This window comes from Symphodus melops, assembly GCF_947650265.1.
Source record: "Symphodus melops genome assembly, chromosome: 3".
Classification (NCBI taxonomy): Eukaryota; Metazoa; Chordata; class Actinopteri; order Labriformes; family Labridae; genus Symphodus; species Symphodus melops.
This window is the reverse complement of record NC_136693.1, coordinates 10,388,612-10,410,296: the sequence shown is the minus strand read 5'-3', so window position 1 is coordinate 10,410,296 and position 21,685 is coordinate 10,388,612. Positions and strand designations below refer to the sequence as shown.

Sequence of the window (21,685 nt, the reverse complement as noted above, 5' to 3'; positions counted from 1 at the left end):
ATCTGATGATCTGGCCTCTGTCCATGGTGCTGATGAGACTCGACGGCCAACAGGGGGCGACGTGCAAATGGTTAAAATTAGATTGTTACCTTCTCCCGTGGCGAGTACACACCTTATACATCTGCAGCAAATATGCCCTCCTTCACACTGCATGTGCTTGTTTGTCTTAATACTGTTGATGTTTGTTTGTGTGTGCGCACCGGGTTTTATTTTTAAAGTCAGTCTGTATCATTAAATCTCTCCGCTGCTCCTCAGGATCCATCCTAATTGGGTGCCTGTCAGATTTGACGAGAGGGGCCGAGATTAAACGACTTCAGGCAGTGGAGGCCATTAAGTAGATACAGTTCATTGATATCTACCGTGAAGGGAAAGTGACAGACACAGTACACCTAAATGATTCCTAATTGCTCAAAGGTGGGCAGTTTATTGGAATAAGAAGTCTTCCATATTGGGCCCAAAAGGAGAAAAAGTGTTCGGATCGTTTTTGATCTGCAGTGTTGAAAATAGGTCTGAGTGTGGTCAGTTATTTCTTTAGATGTGTTTCACTTCGCAAAGCACAGAGGGCACCTGACAGTCGCGGAGAAGCTGTTGCTGGTGAACAAAGTTAATTGCGGTTGTAAGGTAAAATGCCGGCTGCTGGGATAGTGACAGCAGATAAAAGGCCACAGGAAGTACGGCTGCGCAATTAGGTGCCTGTTACGCACAGAGTTTGGAGGAGCAAGTGTCACGTGAAGCTTAAAATTCTCCCACAAAATATAGACGATTTAGCGTATAAATGTGCAAGATTACAAGTCATGTTATTGTTATTTTTCCAAGTAAGGTTTCTTCTCTGTTATTGCAGAGGAATTTCTTCCCTCGTCCTTCAGTCAGACGAGCCAGTACACTGTGACGTGTTCTCATGCAAGCAGCTCATTAAGAGAGACATTTGGTTTCTCTGACGTGTGTATCAGTCCTCTGACGGCACCTGCCCCCTTATAAGCCTCAGTAAGTCACCCAGGAGACCTCCACCAACGTTTCACTTGCCTGTTCCTCGCGCTGCAAAAGGAGGACTGAAGCTTTTAATAAATCCGTCAAACTGTTCAGCTCACCGTTTCCTGCCTCAGGTGCCCCAGCACTTGAGTCTAAAAGTATTTGAGGTAAGTGTTGCACGTTTTTTAAGCTTGAGCAAAAAATGTAGTGTACTTTTATCAATTGTCACTTCAGATACTCATTTTTTGGTGTGTTTCTTTTTAGGAGTTAATTATTTACAATATATTTTTCGTAAGGCTTTCTGCAACTAACGGTTGTTAAACTTAAATCATGGATGTTGTGCGTAATTTGATTTTTACGCGCGTGAGTCCGTATTGAAGGACACGGAGAGAGCTGGAGGAGAGACAAAAAGTATGATAAAAATAAAAAAATAAAAAACAGACTGAGACAATTGCATGTCACTTTTTTTGTTAATTCGTGCATGTCTCCGTTCTAATGTGGAGAATTATTTTCATGTGTGCCCCCAGAAAATGTTTATTCCTGAAATAATATGGAAAGATTTTCAACATCGAGCTTCCAGTTCACTTTCAATTAATCTATTTTAAAACTTACTTGTGCCTTCATAATTTAAAGTGGCGATTAAATATTTAAAGGTCGTGTGTATACTAAAATTGTCAGAGAAACGTCTTCTGGACAATTATCGTTTCATTTGATCCAGCTAAACGAAATGAAGAAACGAAATCATTGGATCTCAACTCCACCTAATAGAAAACAAAGTTATCATATTTGTATAATCCCCCTAGAAGCATCATATAAAGTATTAAATAGTTATTCAAATATCTTGATCTATTTTCACATCTGATCATTTGGTCTCCTTGCGTCCTGCAGGTCTCCATGCCCTCCGGTTCCTAGTGACAGCCCGGTGCGACAATGACCATCCATGTAGAGGGGCTTGTGGCTATCGCGCTCTTCTATATGCTCATCCTGTTCGTGGGCATCTGGGCGGCATGGAAGAACAAACACTCCGGGGAGGCGGAGGGCACCGACCGCAGCGAAACCATCATGGTCGGAGGGAGAGACATTGGATTATTTGTCGGAGGTTTTACTATGACAGGTAGAGTCTGTATTTTGGTAAATGTAACATTTAAAATGCTATGACTGTATACATTAACTTCAAATACAGTCCACAGGTTAAAAAGGGGGGAAATGTTCTTAATTTAACTAAATAAAAATATTAAGTTGAAAATAGTGAATATATTTTAATGAATACATTATTTCTATCTTTTTTTATTTATTAATAAGCTCATGCATTTTGTTAGAGGTCACTCTACAAGCTTTGACCTGAAGGACAATATTCAAAATTGGCTTGTATGGCACTTTTTCTTGGTTAAAGGATAAGTGTTACTATCTCCAATGGTGACTTTTTTTGTGTTTGTGTGATATTCAGCGACCTGGGTTGGAGGAGGATACATCAATGGCACAGCTGAATATGTGTATTTACCTGATTATGGTTTGGCTTGGGCTCAAGCTCCCTTTGGATACGCCCTCAGTCTTGTTGTGGGTGAGTTCAGTAAAGAAACCTACTAAGGATTTGAGCATCATGTGTGTTTCTACACATTGACATTGAAAATCCCTCACACATTATTATTTGATTTATGTATACCTGTGAGGTACAATTTGTGAATTTTAAGTAAAAGTGCTAAATAACACCAAAACTGCACATAAAGCCGAGACAACGACTAGATTTCTGAGTTCTGGATGGAGGATGCCACAGTTCAGTGTTGTGTCACTTTTTGTCTCAGGTGGACTTTTCTTTGCTAAGCCCATGCGCTCACGAGGCTACGTCACCATGTTGGACCCATTCCAGCAGCTGTATGGAAAACGCATGGGTGGCCTCCTCTTCATACCTGCACTGATGGGAGAGATCTTCTGGTCTGCCGCCATTTTATCTGCCCTGGGTCAGTTAGAACTTCAACCACTGCACAAAAGCAAAAAAAAAACAAAAAAAACAAAGAACCTGCATATCTTATAATATTAAATTTTTTCCCACATGATGTAGCAGTGTAGATAACATCTGTGTTTATGACCTTAGGTGCGACTCTGAGTGTCATTGTGGACATCAACATTAAGATGTCCGTGGTTATCTCAGCTCTTATTGCTATCTTCTACACGCTGGTTGGAGGACTTTACTCGGTGGCCTACACTGATGTTGTGCAGCTATTCTGTATCTTCATTGGCCTGGTAGGTTCATGCTGCATTCAAATGAAACCATACAACAGCTACTCATATTATTTGCTCTCCCTCTTGAGTAGATTAACTGTATGTAAATATACTTTGACCTTGACTTAATATATAAACCAAATCACTCAGAGAATTACGCACACAATGGTATTCCAAGGGACCCAAAACATATACAATGAGAATGAAAAGATTTATGTTTCTGACGTATTGAATTGAAACGCCAAAAAAACATTTAAGTGTGATAAATGATACACAAAAAGGAATACTAAACTTACTGCCTAAACGTGTTTGTGAATAACTATTAAATCCTGTGCTTGTTTTCTGATCGTTTACAGTGGATCAGTGTCCCCTTTGCCTTGACCAACAAGGCTGTGTCAGACATCACTGTGACTGCAGTCAAGCATGTGTACCAGTCGCCCTGGAGGGGAGGCATCGACAAGAGCGACACCTGGGTCTGGATTGACAACTTTTGCCTCCTGGTACAGTTACATCTTCTCATGTACTTCTCGTCTTTTCCTGAATCAGAATGTAGTCAAATAAAACCAGTGCTTTCTTTGCCTGGAAAGAGGCCTCAAACTGACTATATTAAGAAAATTAAGAAACTTCATTTCATCACGTTATTGTTGTTGGGAATGAGTCAATGATAATTATGATCATTATTTACTCATTTAGTCCGTGAAAAGATGACAAAAATAAGGCATTTGATTCTGGACTACCAATTGATCAATTTCATACCAGATCTATACATAATTCTACAATAATAATCATAGTGATAAAGACGCCTTTTTTTAAAATGGGTTTGATTTAAGTTTTTTTCCCTGTAGTTTCTGGTCATCAAAGTCAAGTGTCTAATGATTGGAGTTGTCATACGCTTTGTTGTAAAAAGACAAACTTTGGATTTTGGGCTTAAATATGAAATTTACCCCAATTGATGAAAAGTATTCACTGGCCTGTACATGTACCACAGATGCTAGGAGGAATACCCTGGCAAGTGTACTTCCAGAGAGTCCTCTCAGCCTCGTCAGCCACCTACGCTCAAGTCCTCTCCTTCCTGGCTGCCTTCGGTTGCCTCGTCATGGCCGTGCCCTCTGTGCTCATTGGGGCCATCGGGGCCTCCACAGGTAAGAAAGTTCAGACGTGAGCTTGCATATGAGCAGTCTGTGTTTGTTGGGGTCTGAAAGGGAGGCTATGGATGAGCCCATGATGCTCTTAGATCTAAGAGAGCCGGGTAAATAGCAGCTGGTTCCCCTCATCCATAATGAATCAGCAATCGGTTTAATAGTGTTGCTGGTTGTGTAAATATTACATTAGAGGGAGGCGAGGGAGCAAATTAGAGGTTTGATCTCCAGATTTTAAGGCGTCACATTTTCTTGGTTAACATCTGAACACATAGTTTAAAAAATGATGAACATCAGCCATCATTACAGAAATATGCAATATACATATAATTTGACTATACTCATGACTTTGTATTACATTCTATTTCTTGAAAGTTTGAAATGATAAAAAAGAAAACTTCAAATGAAGGAAAGCAGATTTTCCTATTGTACTGACTTCCCTTTAACTGTAATAATGAGTGTGTGATGCATTTTTTTAAAACTGTACTGCAATGTTTCAATTCCATGTATTGAGTCAACTTTGGCACAACTGTTTGTTGTTTATCAGTATTATGAATACTTAGTTGCAAATACTTTTAATTTATTTAGTTTATGAGTTATCTGCATAAACTCGTTATATACAGTATGTCACACTTAACATGTACTGTCACTTTAAACACTCATTGAACTTTTCCTGTACCCAGACTGGAACCAGACCTCTTATGGTGCCATTCCTCCTAAAGACAAGGAACAAGCCGACATGATTCTTCCCATTGTGCTGCAACATCTTTGCCCACCGTTCGTCTCTTTCTTTGGCCTGGGCGCCGTGTCGGCTGCTGTCATGTCATCTGCTGACTCCTCCATCCTTTCTGCAAGCTCCATGTTCGCGAGAAACATCTACCAGCTTGCATTTAGACAATCGGTAAGGACGTGTGTTTGTGTTTTTTCTGTTCAGGTAGCAAGTCAGTTAACAGATGTCAACACCTACTGTGTTTTTTCTTGGCTTGTTCTGCATACATCTCAATCCTCATCCTACACCTCTGTTTCTCCTCAGGCGTCTGACCGTGAGATCGTGTGGGTGATGCGTATCACCATCTTTGTATTTGGTGGCCTTGCCACTTTGATGGCGCTGGTAACCGGCACAGTTTATGGCCTCTGGTACCTGAGCTCGGACCTGGTTTATGTGATCATTTTTCCCCAGCTGATAAGTGTCCTCTTTGTCAAAGGCACCAACACGTACGGCTCAGTGGCTGCCTATTTGTTTGGCATGGTGTTACGAATCGGCGGAGGTGAACCCTACCTGCAGCTGCCTCCTTTCATTTATTACCCCGGCTGGACGACTGAGCTGAGGAAGCATCACATTACTGGAGAAATGGAGGAAGTGGTTGTCCAAAAGTTCCCATTTAAGACTGTCTCCATGCTCGCCTCTTTTCTAGGTAACGTTGCTTTCTCCTACCTGGCAAAATACCTGTTTGAGAGCGGGAAGATTTCACACAAATATGACTTTCTAGACGCGGTGGTGTCTAAACACAGTGGCGAAATTATGGATAAGACCACACTTGTAACTCGTGGCAACAACATCGGGCTGTCAGAGATGGCACCCGTTAAACCACGGCTGAGCGTGACCTTGGCGGCAGCCTTCACACGCCGTGACACACTGGTTAAAGAAACAGTGGAAGAGGAGGAGGAGTCGAGCCCTGACTCCTCCCACCACGATGATGAATGACAAACTGAGGATGGGATTAAAAAACACAGAGTCATGACAGAAACTTCCAGATAACTGGTGACTCTGTCATATATATACTGGAAAAAGAGACTAACGAAGACTAATAGACGTCAAAGGACATTGCCCCAGGAACTATGTTACCGCCACATGCCGCTTTGTGGTGATTGGATAAAAGCCACGGATACGTATATAGTGTAGCAGCTTGCTGGTCGTCCGGACATTTACTTGTTTTTCAGTGAAGTTCATCCAACTCACATTTAATCATATACAACTCGTAGATAGTTGGATGTATCGTATTCACCTTTTTGTAACTGGTTTGGAGATTTACTTGCTGAAATTCAGACTCATGACATTTTTCGCCGCCGTTCACCTTGTTTGTGCGGCAACCATTTCACTCGCTGTCACTCTCAACAGGCAAAACTCAAATGCTGCTATCATGTTGTAACAGCTGTGTTCTGGTTTGTACAATGTTTTAACATTTAAGAGTACTCCGCTGCTTCCTGACTAATCAGCAACTTACACATGATAACAGTGATGATGAAAATCTGCGGTGATTTTAGGAACTATTTCATGGTTTACAAATTAGCTAACGCCAGACAACAGATATAGCAGGCAACCACTTTTTTGGCTAACATTACCATTAGCTAAAAATGCCATTCGCTAAAAATGAATGCTTGTCCTGTCACATTTTGTAACATTAATAACATCTAATGTTAGCATTCAGTTACCAGCTAATGGTAAAGTTAGTGAGTAAGTGGTTTAAACTAATGTTAACTGTTGTCTTACTGTGAAATGTATTTTTCAATTATGGTAATATTTTTTTTATTACTCAATAACTCCCCTAAAACTCTGGGGGGACCCAGAGCTTTACTGTTCACTTTCTTCTCAGTTGTTTACTGATAAGATAGCAGTGATATGATTATATTTTGTCTGATTCACTTTATTTGTTGTTCTTTAAACCTGAAACACTGCAATGCTAAATTATAGCAGCATTGTAGCTACTCTGAGTTTGACATCTCTGGAAATCAGCCGCTGTCTGAATATGATCAATAATTCAAATAGTGGATATGCCAAGGTATGTATAAAATAGAAAAAGAGCAATATCACATACATGTAGTAATGTAGTAATAAAAACAGGCTAAATTATCACTTTAATACTGCAGATCAAAACACTAGTCATGGCATAATGCTAAATCAAATGTGCAGAAGTGAAATGTGAAATATCTGGATTTGGATTTAATATTATTTTACCGAGTGAATGTCATAATGTTAAATCTACCGTTTGAAATAATCTACATCCAAATTGTTCTTTTCATTTGATCAAGCTTGGACAGGCACTCTAATATGAATAAAAGACACATCATGACTGAATCAACAAAGAAACCACCCATGTATCATGCTGAATAGAAAATATACACGCAGTAGTGATGGTAGTGAACTTGAAGCATTAGATCAAACTCTCTTTCCTGTCAGGTGTAGCAGCAGTTTAAAACCTAGAGTCAGTGTAACGTAGTGTTTCAAAAGGATCTTATATTTAACTGCCTTAATGATGCTCAAAAGAAGAGAAACTATATTTCCACAGCCATGACTGAACTCCAGTCAGACTGCAGTGAACAAAGACTTGAACATGAATGTAACCTCCACAGATGATGTGGCTATATCATGTAGTGTACTTCTGCTGTTTGTGTATGTTTTGAGTTGGTGATTTTAGCAAAGTCAAACAGTATCTGCTGCAGTACAATGTAGCTGCAGGTTCTTTTAAAATCTGTTCTTGATTTTTCCTGAACAACAGCGTAGAGAAGATTTTCTTTGTGATGTGTATGGTTGTATAAATATGGAGCTAAAAAAAGCTAGATTTAAAAAAAAGTTATGCTGTTTAAGATTGTTCATATAAGATGGAAAGGATTATGTCTAAATGTTTATTTATTTTTGATGTCATAAAAGATAAAACAATAAAAAAAGACTAAGTTATGAGGAAATGTACATGTAAATAATGCTTCTCTATGAAAAGAAATGGTCTACCATATTTTCTGTTTGCTGGCCCTTGTAGGAAATCCAGACTATTTCCAATACAGTTTCATGAAGTCTACGTATGAAATGTTTCCACAAAGTTTGTGTTTTGTCTTTAATTTAATCTAATTCCTAAACAGCAGAGAATTGTTGTCCATCAGAATAACATTAATAGTTAAATATCTTCAAAACAAAGTTATACTTTGGACTCTTTTTCGTGTTGCATCAGGTCTATAACAAGTAGCTAATCTCCCCTTTTTTAAAATAGACTTTGTTTGTAAATGTTAAAATGACTTTTTTTGTTTGTTTCAAAAAAGAGAAAAGACACCTTAACATCTTTGTTCATGTAGGACTACATTTTCTTCTGATATTCCTGATATATTTAAAGACCCCTCAGATTTATTTTATTTTTAAACAAAATACTGCATTTTCTCTCCAGTGTGTAAATTTCTGCTTCGTCGTATTTCAAAAAAATTTTTGCTGCATGTTTCAGTCGAATCTCGTTATATAAAAAAATCTCTCTCTTAACAAAGGCTAGCATTGAATTTTCAGCCAGTGGTTTTCTTGTCCGTCGGGCCCTTTAGCTAGCAGGAGGTTAGACAGAGAAAGAGAACATGTCGGAAAACGTGACTGAAATTACAATCGCTTGGCTTGCATCTTTGTGCACCTCAATGGCCACAGTGAAAGACAGCATCTTAAAATAGCTCTCCTCTCTGGTTATTTACATTATCTTAAGTGCTGTACTCTCTATCCAGTCCAGGACTCGGGGAGGAGCCAGTCAGGGGTGGGTGGGGTTGTGATGGTCATTTGGAGAATAAGGACTTGGGTGGGGGTTTAGAACAGGGTGTAGCTATAAAACTCTGCCGCCTGTGATGCGCAGGAATGACGCTGGTGCCCCACCCATCCACTGCGCCTCCTCTCTCCATCTGCGACGTCCTTTTCGGCGTCCTTGAGAACTAAGACCAATCCCATAAAAAGAACAGAGGGAGGAGAAAAGAGCGAGAGTGTCCCATCACCATTCATAGAAAGTACCTCAGAGAGCACTCATGATAATTAACTATTATGAAGGAAAACTGTTGCTCGTCCAAAAGTCAATCCATTTATTTACGTAAGAGAAGAGGTGATGGTTGGGGGGATGGTTTCTACGTAGGACTCTCTCTTCGAGAGCATTTGGATGTGAACCAAAACAGATTCATTTGTTCATTCTCCTGGATATTTTTAGAATGCCCTTTAAGTTGGGATATTTGGCCAGTGTGGATTTGTAATAATTTATAACTGACAGATATTTGGAATCTCATCTTGATTGGTTTCTTCTACTTTCTTCTCAGATTGGTCTTATTAACCTTATATTAACCCATATGTGTCATAAATTAGAGCTTTTTTCTGAAACCTTAGATGCTCTCACTCAGCTGGACTCGCTCCTTACTGGTCTGAAGGAAGGTTTCTTTTAATTTCTAATTAGTTTCAAAAGGAGAAACCAGCCAACTTGAGGCTCTGACTCATGGACATACAAAAAAAAATGAAATAAATATCCCCATTTCCTCCACTGTTTTTTTTATCTGCTCCAGCTGTCTGGTTTGTTTTTCCAGGTAGACCTCAAGAGATAAAAAGGAATTCTGGGAATCAAAGCCCCCACTGGAGCACTTCTTTTCATCGGGGACATGATAAGATGAGATTACAGCGGAGCAGACGGTGCGTCAGATAGACATCTAATGTGCTGGAGTCAGGAAGAACTTCAAAAAGAGGACCTTAAGCAAGGTGACCGTCCATGAATTACACCACTCACTAGGAATGTTATTTGAGTGAAGGAATTTTTTGTTGTTGTTGTGGTTGTTTGTTAAATTTAAATAGCTTGGAATAAAACACGTTTGTCCCATATAGCTAAAGCACTATGTTTAGTATGTTAAATCTAACTAAAAAATACTGCAAAAATAGAAATGTGAAGATGTTTCTTTCAACAAGAGTTTAACTTTAAGACTTATTTAAGGACTACAGGTTTACATGAGGATAAAATCTGCAGCATAATGGGAGAGAAAAAATAAAATGTGTCTTGAAACCCATGTGCATGTTTCATTTTCATCAATTTTAGACCTATGGATCACTTGATTCATCAGTTGAATTACTCAATAAGGAGAACTCGTCCATTTGAGTTTGAGGGGCAGTTATTAGGAAAGGACTGCCTGATGAAATAACAATTTCAACAGCATTGCACAAACTTTACGGTGCACCTTTTTTGTGAGCCAGGCCTTAAACTGTAGCACACAAATAACTCAGTCTCTGCTGTCTTGGTTTTGACCTGTTTTTCAACAGGACAGGACAACCAACCATTGGATTGCCCCAGAACAGGAGTACTTTGTGTAAAGAAGATTGTGAAGGTAATGAAATAAATTCTCCTCATCTGACCCAAGGTTAAATGACCCCTGACCCCCCAAAAACAATCCAGTCTGCAGAATCAATTTTTGTTATTGTCTACCGCAAGAAACATTTACATACTGCATATCAGATATTCTACTTGAAATAAGAGTTTTAAATATATATTTCACTACTTATGAAAATAGCTTAAATTATTTTACACATTTACCTTCTCCTTGTCCCTTCAAATTAAAGAATCTGATAATAATCAAATATTTCCTTTTAAATTTACAACAGTCTCGTAAGCCACAGTAATTTTTATCTGCTACTTTAAAGTTGTATAATGAACTTAACTTGGCACCTAAAACAATGCTTGCATTTGTTTTAGATGCATTTTTTTGTTTGTGTTTGTGTTGGGGGGGGGGGTAATATTAGTTATTGTACACCCAGGGAAAGCAAAATGTATGAGTTGAGTTGAACATGATGTAGTGTATCAGATAAAGATCCTGCTTTTTACTCCTGATAGACTGACATGAGGCAGCTCATATCTCATCTGAGGCACCAGCATCATGTCGGTGAGCCACTATTTATGTCCTTCTTAAGTAATGTCCGCTATAATTCAATTTCAAGGAAGCTAATTGAAACATTGGAAGAGGGCGAGGGATGAAGAAAGGGGAAAAAAAGACGTGACAGGTTTGAGGAGGAGAAAAGGTGTGACTATGAATGTTTTATATATTTAAGATTATAGTTTTTATATTTATACATACTGTACTAAAATAGATCCTCTATATACACAAGTACAGACATACCAAAATGCCATGTCTAATTGTTTCCCATATATCTCTCCATCTCCTCCATTAGCTCCTCCGAGCAGCTGAGGAGCATCTTTAGCAAAACGAATGTAGCGGCTGCTCTAATCAAATCAGCCACTAGAACTCAATTATGGAAGCAGCTTTGTTCCACTCGAGCCGGCTGCAGGTAGACCGTCTGGAGTTCAGCACAGGAATGAGGCGACTGCTCCGAAATCAGAAAAAGCCAAAGACTGTAAATGAGCCGCAGACATGAATCAGCTGATGATGATGTGAAATTACAGCTCAGAGTCAAACAGGTTGTATGATTCTTCAGATACTACTGTTAGATCTGCACGCATGGCTCAACTGGATCAATCAGAATCTGATTGTTTTATTGGACCTGCATGTATCAAGAGTCGTGGGGGGGGGGGGGGGTTAAGTGATTGAATGCATGCAAAATGACATTGCAAAGTCAGCACTGTAGACTGTTACACATATGCTGACATTCATACAGAACATTCATTAAATGAAATACTCAGTACCATTTTTGTTGTTGTTGTTTTTTTTCAATAGCATTTATTCCTGACGTCATTTAGATGATAGTTTCTGTAATGACTTGTAGGAATTCAGTTTTAAAGGAAAAATAGTTCATTTTCTGTCACACCATTTGTATTTAAGACCATTTTTATTAATATGAATTAGGATGTAATTGAAAACAAACTGCCTGTTATATTACCCAAGGTAATACTGGTGTTTTTTGTGTTGATGTTAAGTCTCTGGATTATGTTTGTGGTGAAGATTGAGCCAAAGCAGCTGGAAACACAAATCTGCATATCTCTGTAGTCTGACTTCTGTGTCTTTATAAATATGAGTCCGGCCTTCAGCCAGTCTCTTTCCTTAAAATAGGCTGGATGGACAGACGTCTTTTTCTTCCCATAGAAAGTCACTGAGGGGAATAATTTAGCGACCGCACACCCACACACACACACACACACACACACACACACACACACACACATACACAGAAACACATATTTCCCCCCGGGGACTTGTTCACTCTCGGAATGAAGAAGACGCTTAGGAGAGGAGGGTGGATGGGACCCATGTGAGCCATTCAGAGGCAGGGGCCATGCTGGTGGTGATGGGTGGGGGGTTGGTGATATCAAAACACAGTCGGATAACTGTTTGTGTCACATATTGTTTTTTTGTGTGGATCAAGATTTGATTTAGAAAAGAAAAAATATGAACTTAAGAGCGGTGCATATTCAGTTAAATCTGACCAAGTTTCATTGTAGACATTGGAAACTAAAATGTTGCATCATTCTTTGTGCAGGAGGAGCAGCTTTTAGGGACAGTCATGGTGAAGCAGGAGGGAAGAAACAAAGGACAAAGACTGGGGAAAATGTTCAGAGGGCTGTCACACCTCTTAGATCATCACTAAGCACACGATCCTACAGCCCCACCCAGACGTTTGCGTGCGTGTGTGTGTGTGCGTGTGTGTGTGTGTGTGTACTTATGTGTGTGTATTAGTGTCTTCAGTATCACAATCAGAGCACTGGCTGAGTCGGAGCCAGAGGATCCATTAGAGCTGATTGAGGAGCAAAAGGGTGCAGACGTAACCCTGAGAGAAGGTGAAGAACACACGCACACACACGCACACATTTAAGTCCAGTCACATAAAAACACAAGTAAAATGGAGTCACGAGCAGATGCGTCACCAGTATGTAACAACCACAGTACAAAGAGGGCCACAATAACAAATTTGTCCACGAAAACACAAACACGTCTCATAAAGAGACACATAGATACTTAACACATCCATCTAAATTCTCCTTCTAATGAGGGAGGTTTGAGTTTGCAGTTGGATCTTAATAAGGAAGTCAAAGTTCTGCTGCTGGAGTTCATGAAGTCCTGAACAAATGTACAAAAGTTTGCTAGTTGCTGGTGCTGTGCTGTATTTATAAGGGGTTGCTGGTTATTTATAAGGGGTTAAAACATAAATGGAGGCCCATCAATAGAATGGGCTTTCAAGTAAATACTACTACTCTACAAGTACCATTGTTTGTGTTCTCTTGAAGTAAGCCAGACTGGCTATTTTACGGGCTAAGTGAGACTAAGTGAGGCTATGTGTTGCTACTCAAGTATTCCAAATGATTTTTAAAGATTGTTTGGCTAACAGCTGGCTATTAGACATCCTCCTGTATCACATAGATCCTCATAATGTCATTTATCTTGACAAGTTTAATGTTTATGAAACATGAACCAAAGTCTAATATGGCTTTGCATAGACAAGCCTTTATTTGATTATGCTGTGGTAAGTGGAAGTGCACAAAAAGTGTGTTTCTTTGAAAAAAAGACAAGTGACAGAAAAAAATGCCGCTCTTCTCTGTCCATGCATCAGACAGGAGCAAGGGGAGGATCACGGGATCACTGGAGAGGAGCTGGGCGAGGTTGGGAGGGGGATGGGGGGATGGGGGGGGGGCAGCAGAGGGTTGATGGTTTGGTGCTGTAGAGAACTTAGAAAAAGTGTTGAGTGGGTCAGCACACTCCAGCAAACCGCAGAGTGACAGTGTTTTGCTGGGTGTCACATCAGAGAGGCCACCTTATACCACAAGCTACAGGTCACATGATTGCTCATATGAAGGTACGGGTCATAAAACATCACTGCACACACACACACACACACACACACACACACACACACACACACACACACACACCTACACACACACATAGAAATATAGAAAAGAACACAACAATCCAACAGCCCTTCAAAATAAGAGATCTTGGAATAAAACCAAAAATCTTTTTTTGGTTGGTAGTGCCTCAGCATTCCTAATAAAGACACATACAATAGTCGAGTAAAACATCTATTCATCTGGGAGTACTGATAGCTTAACGCTTATAAGGTGTGCCCTTTGTATGAAGGCCATACTGTAGTCCTTAATGTAACAGCCTTGAATTCAACCTTGGACCTTTGTTTCAAGTCACCCCCCACCCGCATTTCCTGTCTTTCTTCACTCCTCAGCTGTCCTATTCATCTGTTCATTAAAGACAAAAAAAGGCCCCAAAATAAAAAATATTTCTATCTAAAGTTTATTCTTCTTCTTAAATTATCTAAGTATCGAACCACTAGATGGAGCCAAAATCCAAAAAAATTCTACAGTAACATTTTTGTTGCAGAATACAAATATTATCCAGATATTCACTTCATTGAAGTTTTGCTTGTTGCTTTTTGCATCTCTGCAACAGATGTTGAGTTTTACTTTGTAGACGAACAGGCAAATAAATAGATGATGTTGATTACTATTAAGATGATCACAGGTGGAGGCACCGCTTGCTTTCTATATTTGATCCACCATATTAATCATTAAACATTTTTCTTCATGTGCTTTGTTTCAAAGCTGCAGTTACTAATTTGTGTTCTGACTTTTTTAAATGCTAAAACTTGTTTAACACATTGGCTAAGCTTTTTTAAATTATTTTATTGCAGGTTGCTGTTGGTTTTCACCCACAGCAGTGTCCTTTTACATCAGCAGGATTTTAAATGTTGGACTTTAGAGATGTAATCCCTTCATTAGTTTTGCCAACACAAAGCTACAATAATACAAAAACTACACATAAATACATAAACTCAAGTTTCTCATAGCCGAACCCATGATTAAGTGAGCGACTGTATATCATATTACCAAGGAAACTCATGGAGGGCTTAGCTTTACAACTTCCAATTATCTTCTGGCAGACTGAAAGAAAAAAAAAGAAACATTCAACAGAGATGACACGGACATGAGGTCAGGACTGAACATGGGACAGCAATTTAACTGTTCACTGCCGAGAGGGGGAGAGAGGGAGAGCAGGAGGCTATATGTCACTATAATAAAATCTGTTTTGCTTATAGAAATTTGTTATGAAAAAATAAATCACATAAAATAAACACATCAAGCATATATATACAAAAGTAGCATAGCATATGATTTAACAAAGCATTATCACACACAGGTGATCAACAATTCACTTATCATTAAAATGCTTTTTTGTTGGGGTTTTCAGTTTGTTGTGGTGATTCTCAGACTGATTAATTCTCGCCTAATGATGTCTTATATAAACGTATACATGATGAGAAGCCCTGATGTATTACCTCAAACGTCATTATTCCAGGAACACCCAAACAACAAACTGCTAGTTCATGAATTGTCCACTAGATGTCAGTCTATTCCACAGATTCACGTCTCCAGTGGGAAACAAGGTGAAACGTCTCTGTTTGTGCACTTAAAGGAGAACTTTAGCCCTCAGGACAGCAACAGGTTTGTGCTTTCAATTGCAAAATTATTTGGGCTTTGTGATGAAAGACAGATAGAAAAAGCAGTCACACATACTGTAAATAAAGTGATAGAAGTTTAAAAGTAAGACTGCATCTCCTGCGCCAAAGAAATGCAAAGATCTGTGTTCAGCTTTGTTTCAGTGTCTTTGTATTCCTGACATTTTTTGACTGAATATCAAGAATTGTTTGATGTTTCATTTTTTATTTAAACTTGTGTTGTAATTTCCACTGTACTTTAAAGTACTTAAAATCCGTTTTTTAATCACTGCACCAACAGCAATTAAGCGACAACTATTCTGAACGGTTTAAGCTACGTGTGACATTTCTGCTGGCTCCAGCTCCACCTCTACATGTCTCTGTTCTTTGTTTGTGTATCCAAGGAACATTGTAATAACTGTTTATCGTCATACATGTGGATCTTGATTAGCTTTCTCTCTTACAAAAAGCTGATGGCACCAAACAAAATACAACACACGAGATAACAGAGCAGTCGTATCTCCCTCAGATTATGATGTCAGTGTTCCTCCTCAGGACAAACACTGGTGTGTGTGGAGTGAAATGTGAATAGAGCACATACACTGCAGAACAGATCAAAGAGGGTTTAGGTGCTATAAGCTGGAATCGATCCAGGGCTAAGACTTTGTGGGTTTGAGGAAAAGTACCTCTTTTCAAGGGATCTTTTAGACATCACAGATCAGTCGAACCAGGAGTAGAGTTTCTTAGTTTATCATGTGTGTGTTACTCTTCTATCACAATATGATAGTTCTCAGGAAAACTAGAAGGTCATTGGTTAAATTACAGCTCTTGCATTTCATCTTTCAAACAAACCTACAACCTATGTTCTACTAACAGGTTTTTAAACCTCTATGAAAACATATATTGATCTGTCCTGTCAAACACAGTGTTGCTTGGATTCATATGTTGTGTTAAAATTCTCAACTTAAACTGAAAACCTGGAAGACTTGGCGCTTGGCTTGATCCCCAGGAGGCCCAGAAGGAAATGTGTTCTCTGGAAATTCTGACACCTTAATGCAACATCACTTTAACCCCAGAACTAATGCCACACAGCTTTACTGCTTGCAGTTCCCAAAATAAAGCAACAGTCAGAGCACATTTCAGTTCATTTTGAAACCCCACAAAATAGTGTTAAGAATTTCTAATGCACTGTAAACCCTCTCTCTCTCTAGCCTCATTTTACAGCCTCATTTGATCGCATTGCCAACTTCCCTCAGATAGATAGTTTGCCAAATCATTCTGAAAATAGCTGCAAAGTTTAATCAACCAATTCCCTTCTGCTGAGACCAAGACCTTTCCAAATCATATTTCATGACTTTGTTGCATTGTATGTACCTTACAGTCTCTTTACATAGCCTACACAGTATTAAATTGATTAGTGATTATTGAAGTCATGTAGGCCTAATAAAAGTCACGGCAAGTAAGCAACTTAACTTTCTCCAACTATTTCAGAAAGTGGTCTGCCTTATATATTGTGGGGTTTGAAAATAGGACGTTTAAGCTTACACAGGGCCTTTGAAGGCAGCATTTGTTTCACAGAGCTTTCCAGTGAACAGTTAAATGTCTCTGTGTGTTGGCCGTCCTTTTTTCTCCTTCTCCTCCCACACAGACAAACCAACACAAACATATCTGTACAGTGAGGAGTCCAGTTAGGGCGCCTACAGGGACACTATTACACAGTCTTCTGAAAAGGGAGAGAGATGGCGCAGACCGACAGCCAACGTTTCCCTGAGATTGTGGAGCTCAACGTGGGTGGCCAGGTGTACGTGACCCGACTTGAGACTCTAACAGCGGCCCCGAACTCTCTTCTGTGGACCAAGTTCACCCAGAGCTCCCCGGGAGAGCTGCCAAAAGACAGTAAGGGTCGCTTCTTCTTCGACCGGGACGGCTTTCTCTTCCGCTACATTTTGGACTTCTTGCGGGACTCGGAGCTTTTTCTGCCCGAGTTTTTCAAAGAAAAGAGGCGACTGCAAAAAGAAGCGGACTTCTTTAAGCTGCCTGAGCTGTCGAGGCTCCTGGCAGCAGGCAGCAAAGACAGCTCGGAGGACAGCGGGGAGCCGGAGGAGGCTGATCTGCTCGCCAGCCCGGTCACCTCCTCCTCCTCTTCCTCGGACCGGACCCCACGGTCTCCGGGGGGTGCGGGCAACGCGGGCTTCATCACTGTCGGGTACAGAGGCAGCTACACTATCGGGAGAGACATCCAGGCGGACGCCAAATTCCGCAGGGTGGCAAGAATAACTGTCTGTAGCAAGATATCTCTGGCGAAAGAGGTGTTTGGAGACACTCTGAACGAGAGTCGAGACCCGGACCGCCCTCCTGACAAATACACCGCCAGGTATTACCTCAAATATAACTTTCTGGAGCAAGCGTTTGACCGGCTGGCAGACGCTGGTTTCCACATGGTGGCCTGTAACTCCACTGGGACCTGCTCGTACGGCAGTAACGACCCGGGGGAGGACAAACTTTGGACCAGTTACACCGAGTACGTTTTCTGCCGATAAAGTGGACTGAAAAGTGCACCAGTGCAGTCGTGCTCCTCGTGCCAACCACTCATTTCAAGGCTAGTTCACAAGTTGCAAAATCTCAAACGTCATAAATTGTCAATTTTCAGATAGTTGTGTTGCTTAAGTTTTGGTCTTTTTTTCTTTTCTTTTTTGGCTCTGTGCAGTCAGTGGGATATGGGGAGCAGCCAGACTTGAACTTTTCTGCCATTTTCTCTACAAATTCTGTAAGAAGGAGACTTCCTCAAGACCGCAAACTTCACTCTCATTGGTCAGAGAAAACCTCTGTTTGGATATGTCACTGTAGGACCCTTCTGGGTTATTTTTATGACCCTTAATTGTTTTCACAGAGACAGTTCCAAGTAGATTACATTAGTGGTTTATTGGCAGAAATGATAGGGACTGGTTTCTTTCGTGCTATCTTGGCTTTACCTGCATTATGTATTTGTAGTAAGGTTTTTGGTATTCTGAACACATTGACATGGTCATGTGTACTGTAAATAGCATATTTGACCTGTATTCCACTTCCCCTGAGTAACTCTGGGGGTTAATGGATAATAAAGATAGTTGCTTCTTTGTTTAGTTTCATTAACAGTCCATATGCCTAACGTGTCACATGTAGCTTTGCAGATTGCACACCATGCAACATTGTTTTGTGCCATTTATAATTACTATTGTTCTGTCTCTAAAGCTGCAACAAATAAAGTGTGACATTGACCAACACTATCCAATCCTTCTTCCTCTTTAGTTCACAATCTCTAACATTACTGTGTTTGCCAAATATGTTATACCTCTTGTTAAAGAAAAAAGTTTAAAAGTGGTGGTTTTTATTTCTCATCAGTTTCTTGGTGAGTTTTCTGTCTGCTCAAACATAAGGGCAATTTAAAGCCTGCTATTGTTATTTTAACTGTTAAGTTATATATAGTGCACATTTTCAGTGACATGTACAGAGGATTTCCCTCATGCAATCAGCCACTCTGACCTCACTCTTGGATCCTTTTAAAATGTGCAAAGCCACCCTCCCCGCTGACTGAGCAATGCCCATAAGAGACTTAAATGCCATTAGAAGAGTTTGATGACAAATTGGATCTGAATCAAGACACAATATATTGCTGTAATCATTGCATATGACCTTATTCCATTCTCCCCATCATAAAGTCAGAGTTCACTGAAAGACAAAGAGGGTCTAAATATGCTATAAAGTCACATGTCTTTATAATGTGCATACCACTTAGGGTGCAAAATAGCTCAAATACACAGATGTATATATGAGCTGTCTCAATACAAAATTCCCTTTGATTTCTGCATATATAATGGACATATGTGTATATATATATATATCCCCTCACAGGGATTCATCACACTCCTCCAAGTTATATACTCTGAATAATTTAAAGTTTTATATGACCATTTTACCCCTCTTTATTGTCCAGTCCAAGCTCAAAAAATAATATTACTGTTAGACAGCAGCAGAGTTTGGTTAGGGATCTGGCAGAGCACAGAGGAGCTCTGTTATCTCCCCTGGGCAGGATGGGAAGATGGGAAAGAGGAGGAGGAGGAGGAGGGGGTTTCTCTTTGGCTGACAAGTACAGTAATCAAATGTCTGTTCCCTTGTGGGATCCTGGGGCACAAATCCATGCTATCCCTGGATCAAGTCTAATATAAAAAAAGCATTTGTGTGGGCTGTGTTAGAGCGCACTTGAATAAGATTGTGTAAAAGAGAACAAAAAAAAACTGCAGAATGAATCATTTATTCGTCAGACTTCCAGAGGCACTGACGCTTTAACTGTAGAATATATTGCAGGGAATTCTCGTCCAAAATCATATGAAGGCATCTTACACAAACACAAGCCAAACTCTAACCTCCCACACACACTACTGATACCAAGGAGCTCCATAAAAGCTTCAAAGATAGACAGAGACCTGCTGTTGTCAGCTGACGCTGCCATCTGGACAGGAAATAGGAAGCATCGACCGCATCTTTTCCTCCAGAAACAGGACGTGTAGTGCCTGGCGCTGTCCTCAGCAAAATTAGACACGTTTGTCCTCATTACGGGTCTGACTTTGCATGTATAATTTTAGAGAAAATAGAGTGGTGGAAACCTTTAAAAGCCTGTGATAGGCAAGGGTGCCCTTAAACACTTAACATATTCTCCATGGGACTTACACCTCATCGAACCATTGTACTAATGTGTGAAAAGACTCACAAAACACTCGATTGAATTGAAAATACCTTTTTTGGTATGATGAGTTTCCCTGCCAAACAGCGCTATCCAACACAGGCCTTGTTGTGTGAGTGTGGACCGTGTCCTTGGTGATAAACCACCTCCAGTGCACGTTTCATTCCATGGATGCTATTTTTTTCTGTTCGAAAACGCTGTCTGCCAAATGCTGAAGACTTGCATACACAAGCTCATAAATGAACACGCAGAGCGCAGGAGGGGGACAGATAAAGAGAGGCAAATTAGCCAATTTGCAGAATTGGAGATAACACATACTTGCTGGCTTTATTTCAGATCCTGAATGTGCTAAATCTTTTAACACATTCTCAAACACTGTGCCCACAGCTCACAATGACCTGCACGTCTTTAATGCAGATCATTTCTTATGCACTTTTCCTGGCTTTTCTTAAACATAGACAAATTCACACTGTTTATGAAGAAGAAAAACACTTGAATAATTAATTCAAACTGCGTCTCTTCCTTTTTCTGATCAAGTTTGAGGGCAAAAAATAAAACATGACGCCTCTGAGCTAATTGCAAACAACATTTTCTCTTTATTTCCATGTTTGCTCAAGTCCTATTTACAGCATGACATAGCTCGCATGACATGAATGACGACTATGGCTGCCCCAATATGTGGCATTTAAATACTGGATACTTCAGTAGTGCTTAATCTCCATTCTGAGGCTAAATTATATATTAATATATATTTGGTTTTTGGAAGTCGAACTCCCTTTCCCCTTTTTAAACAGATTCAACATCCCACTTAGCCTAGCCTAGTTTGTGTAGTCTCAAGAGGACTTAATGCTCATGAACCTCTCAGTTCTTAATGTCGAAAGGATGTCGGGTGCAGAGCAAAATGTTTTGTAGCTCCACAGAAATGTTTGGGGTAGCGGCTCGACTGCTAGGCTAGGTAACCAGCTCCAAAAATTGTTCATATTGCTGTCAAAGTCCATTAGCATTAGAGTAAATGATATATGCTTGTAGTTGCACAACCTTAATCAGACTGAATGGAGATCCGTTAGAATAGGAAACTTGCCAACCAAATAAAACACAAGCTTGCATATTTTTTGTGGATTTAAGGCAACAGTTCAACAGATTAAAAAAAACAAAAAAACGTGTAATTTTTTTATTATTAGTTTAACACAGGTGAACCACCATATGGATCAAACTTTATTTTCAGCAAACACATAAGACAGTGTTTTCCCTCTTCTTATGTAACTCTGGGCAAGACGGTATATAGGTTAAGTATAGATCTTAAAATGAGTTGTCTCATTTCAAGCATAATAAGTGATCAAAATAGTAACATTTTTAATTTTATAATACACTTAAAAAACAAATTAATGTTCATTTAAAAATTCCAAGTTATAGTGGAGTGTCTCTTTAAATGAACGTAAATGTATAATAAGTGATCAAAATAGTAACATTTTTAATTTGATA

At 39.7% G+C, this 21,685-nt stretch overlaps 2 protein-coding genes across 2 annotated transcripts; both read left to right on the top strand.

Moving 5' to 3' along the window:
- Positions 1 to 543: 543 nt before the first annotated feature.
- Positions 544 to 6,119, top strand: slc5a7a (solute carrier family 5 member 7a). The gene is made up of 9 exons (XM_079339596.1): positions 544 to 1,136; positions 1,858 to 2,083; positions 2,417 to 2,530; positions 2,772 to 2,927; positions 3,062 to 3,210; positions 3,546 to 3,689; positions 4,178 to 4,331; positions 5,012 to 5,229; positions 5,362 to 6,119. Exons 2-9 carry the CDS (start codon positions 1,900 to 1,902, stop codon positions 6,031 to 6,033), a joined length of 1,791 nt encoding a protein of 596 aa, XP_079195722.1. The 5' UTR covers positions 544 to 1,136; positions 1,858 to 1,899; the 3' UTR covers positions 6,034 to 6,119.
- Positions 6,120 to 16,323: 10,204 nt separating this feature from the next.
- LOC306820921 (BTB/POZ domain-containing protein KCTD12-like) lies at positions 16,324 to 18,749 on the top strand. The gene has a single exon (XM_079339001.1). The coding sequence runs from the start codon at positions 17,223 to 17,225 to the stop codon at positions 18,021 to 18,023; it is 801 nt and encodes a 266-aa protein (XP_079195127.1). The 5' UTR covers positions 16,324 to 17,222; the 3' UTR covers positions 18,024 to 18,749.
- Positions 18,750 to 21,685: the final 2,936 nt, after the last annotated feature.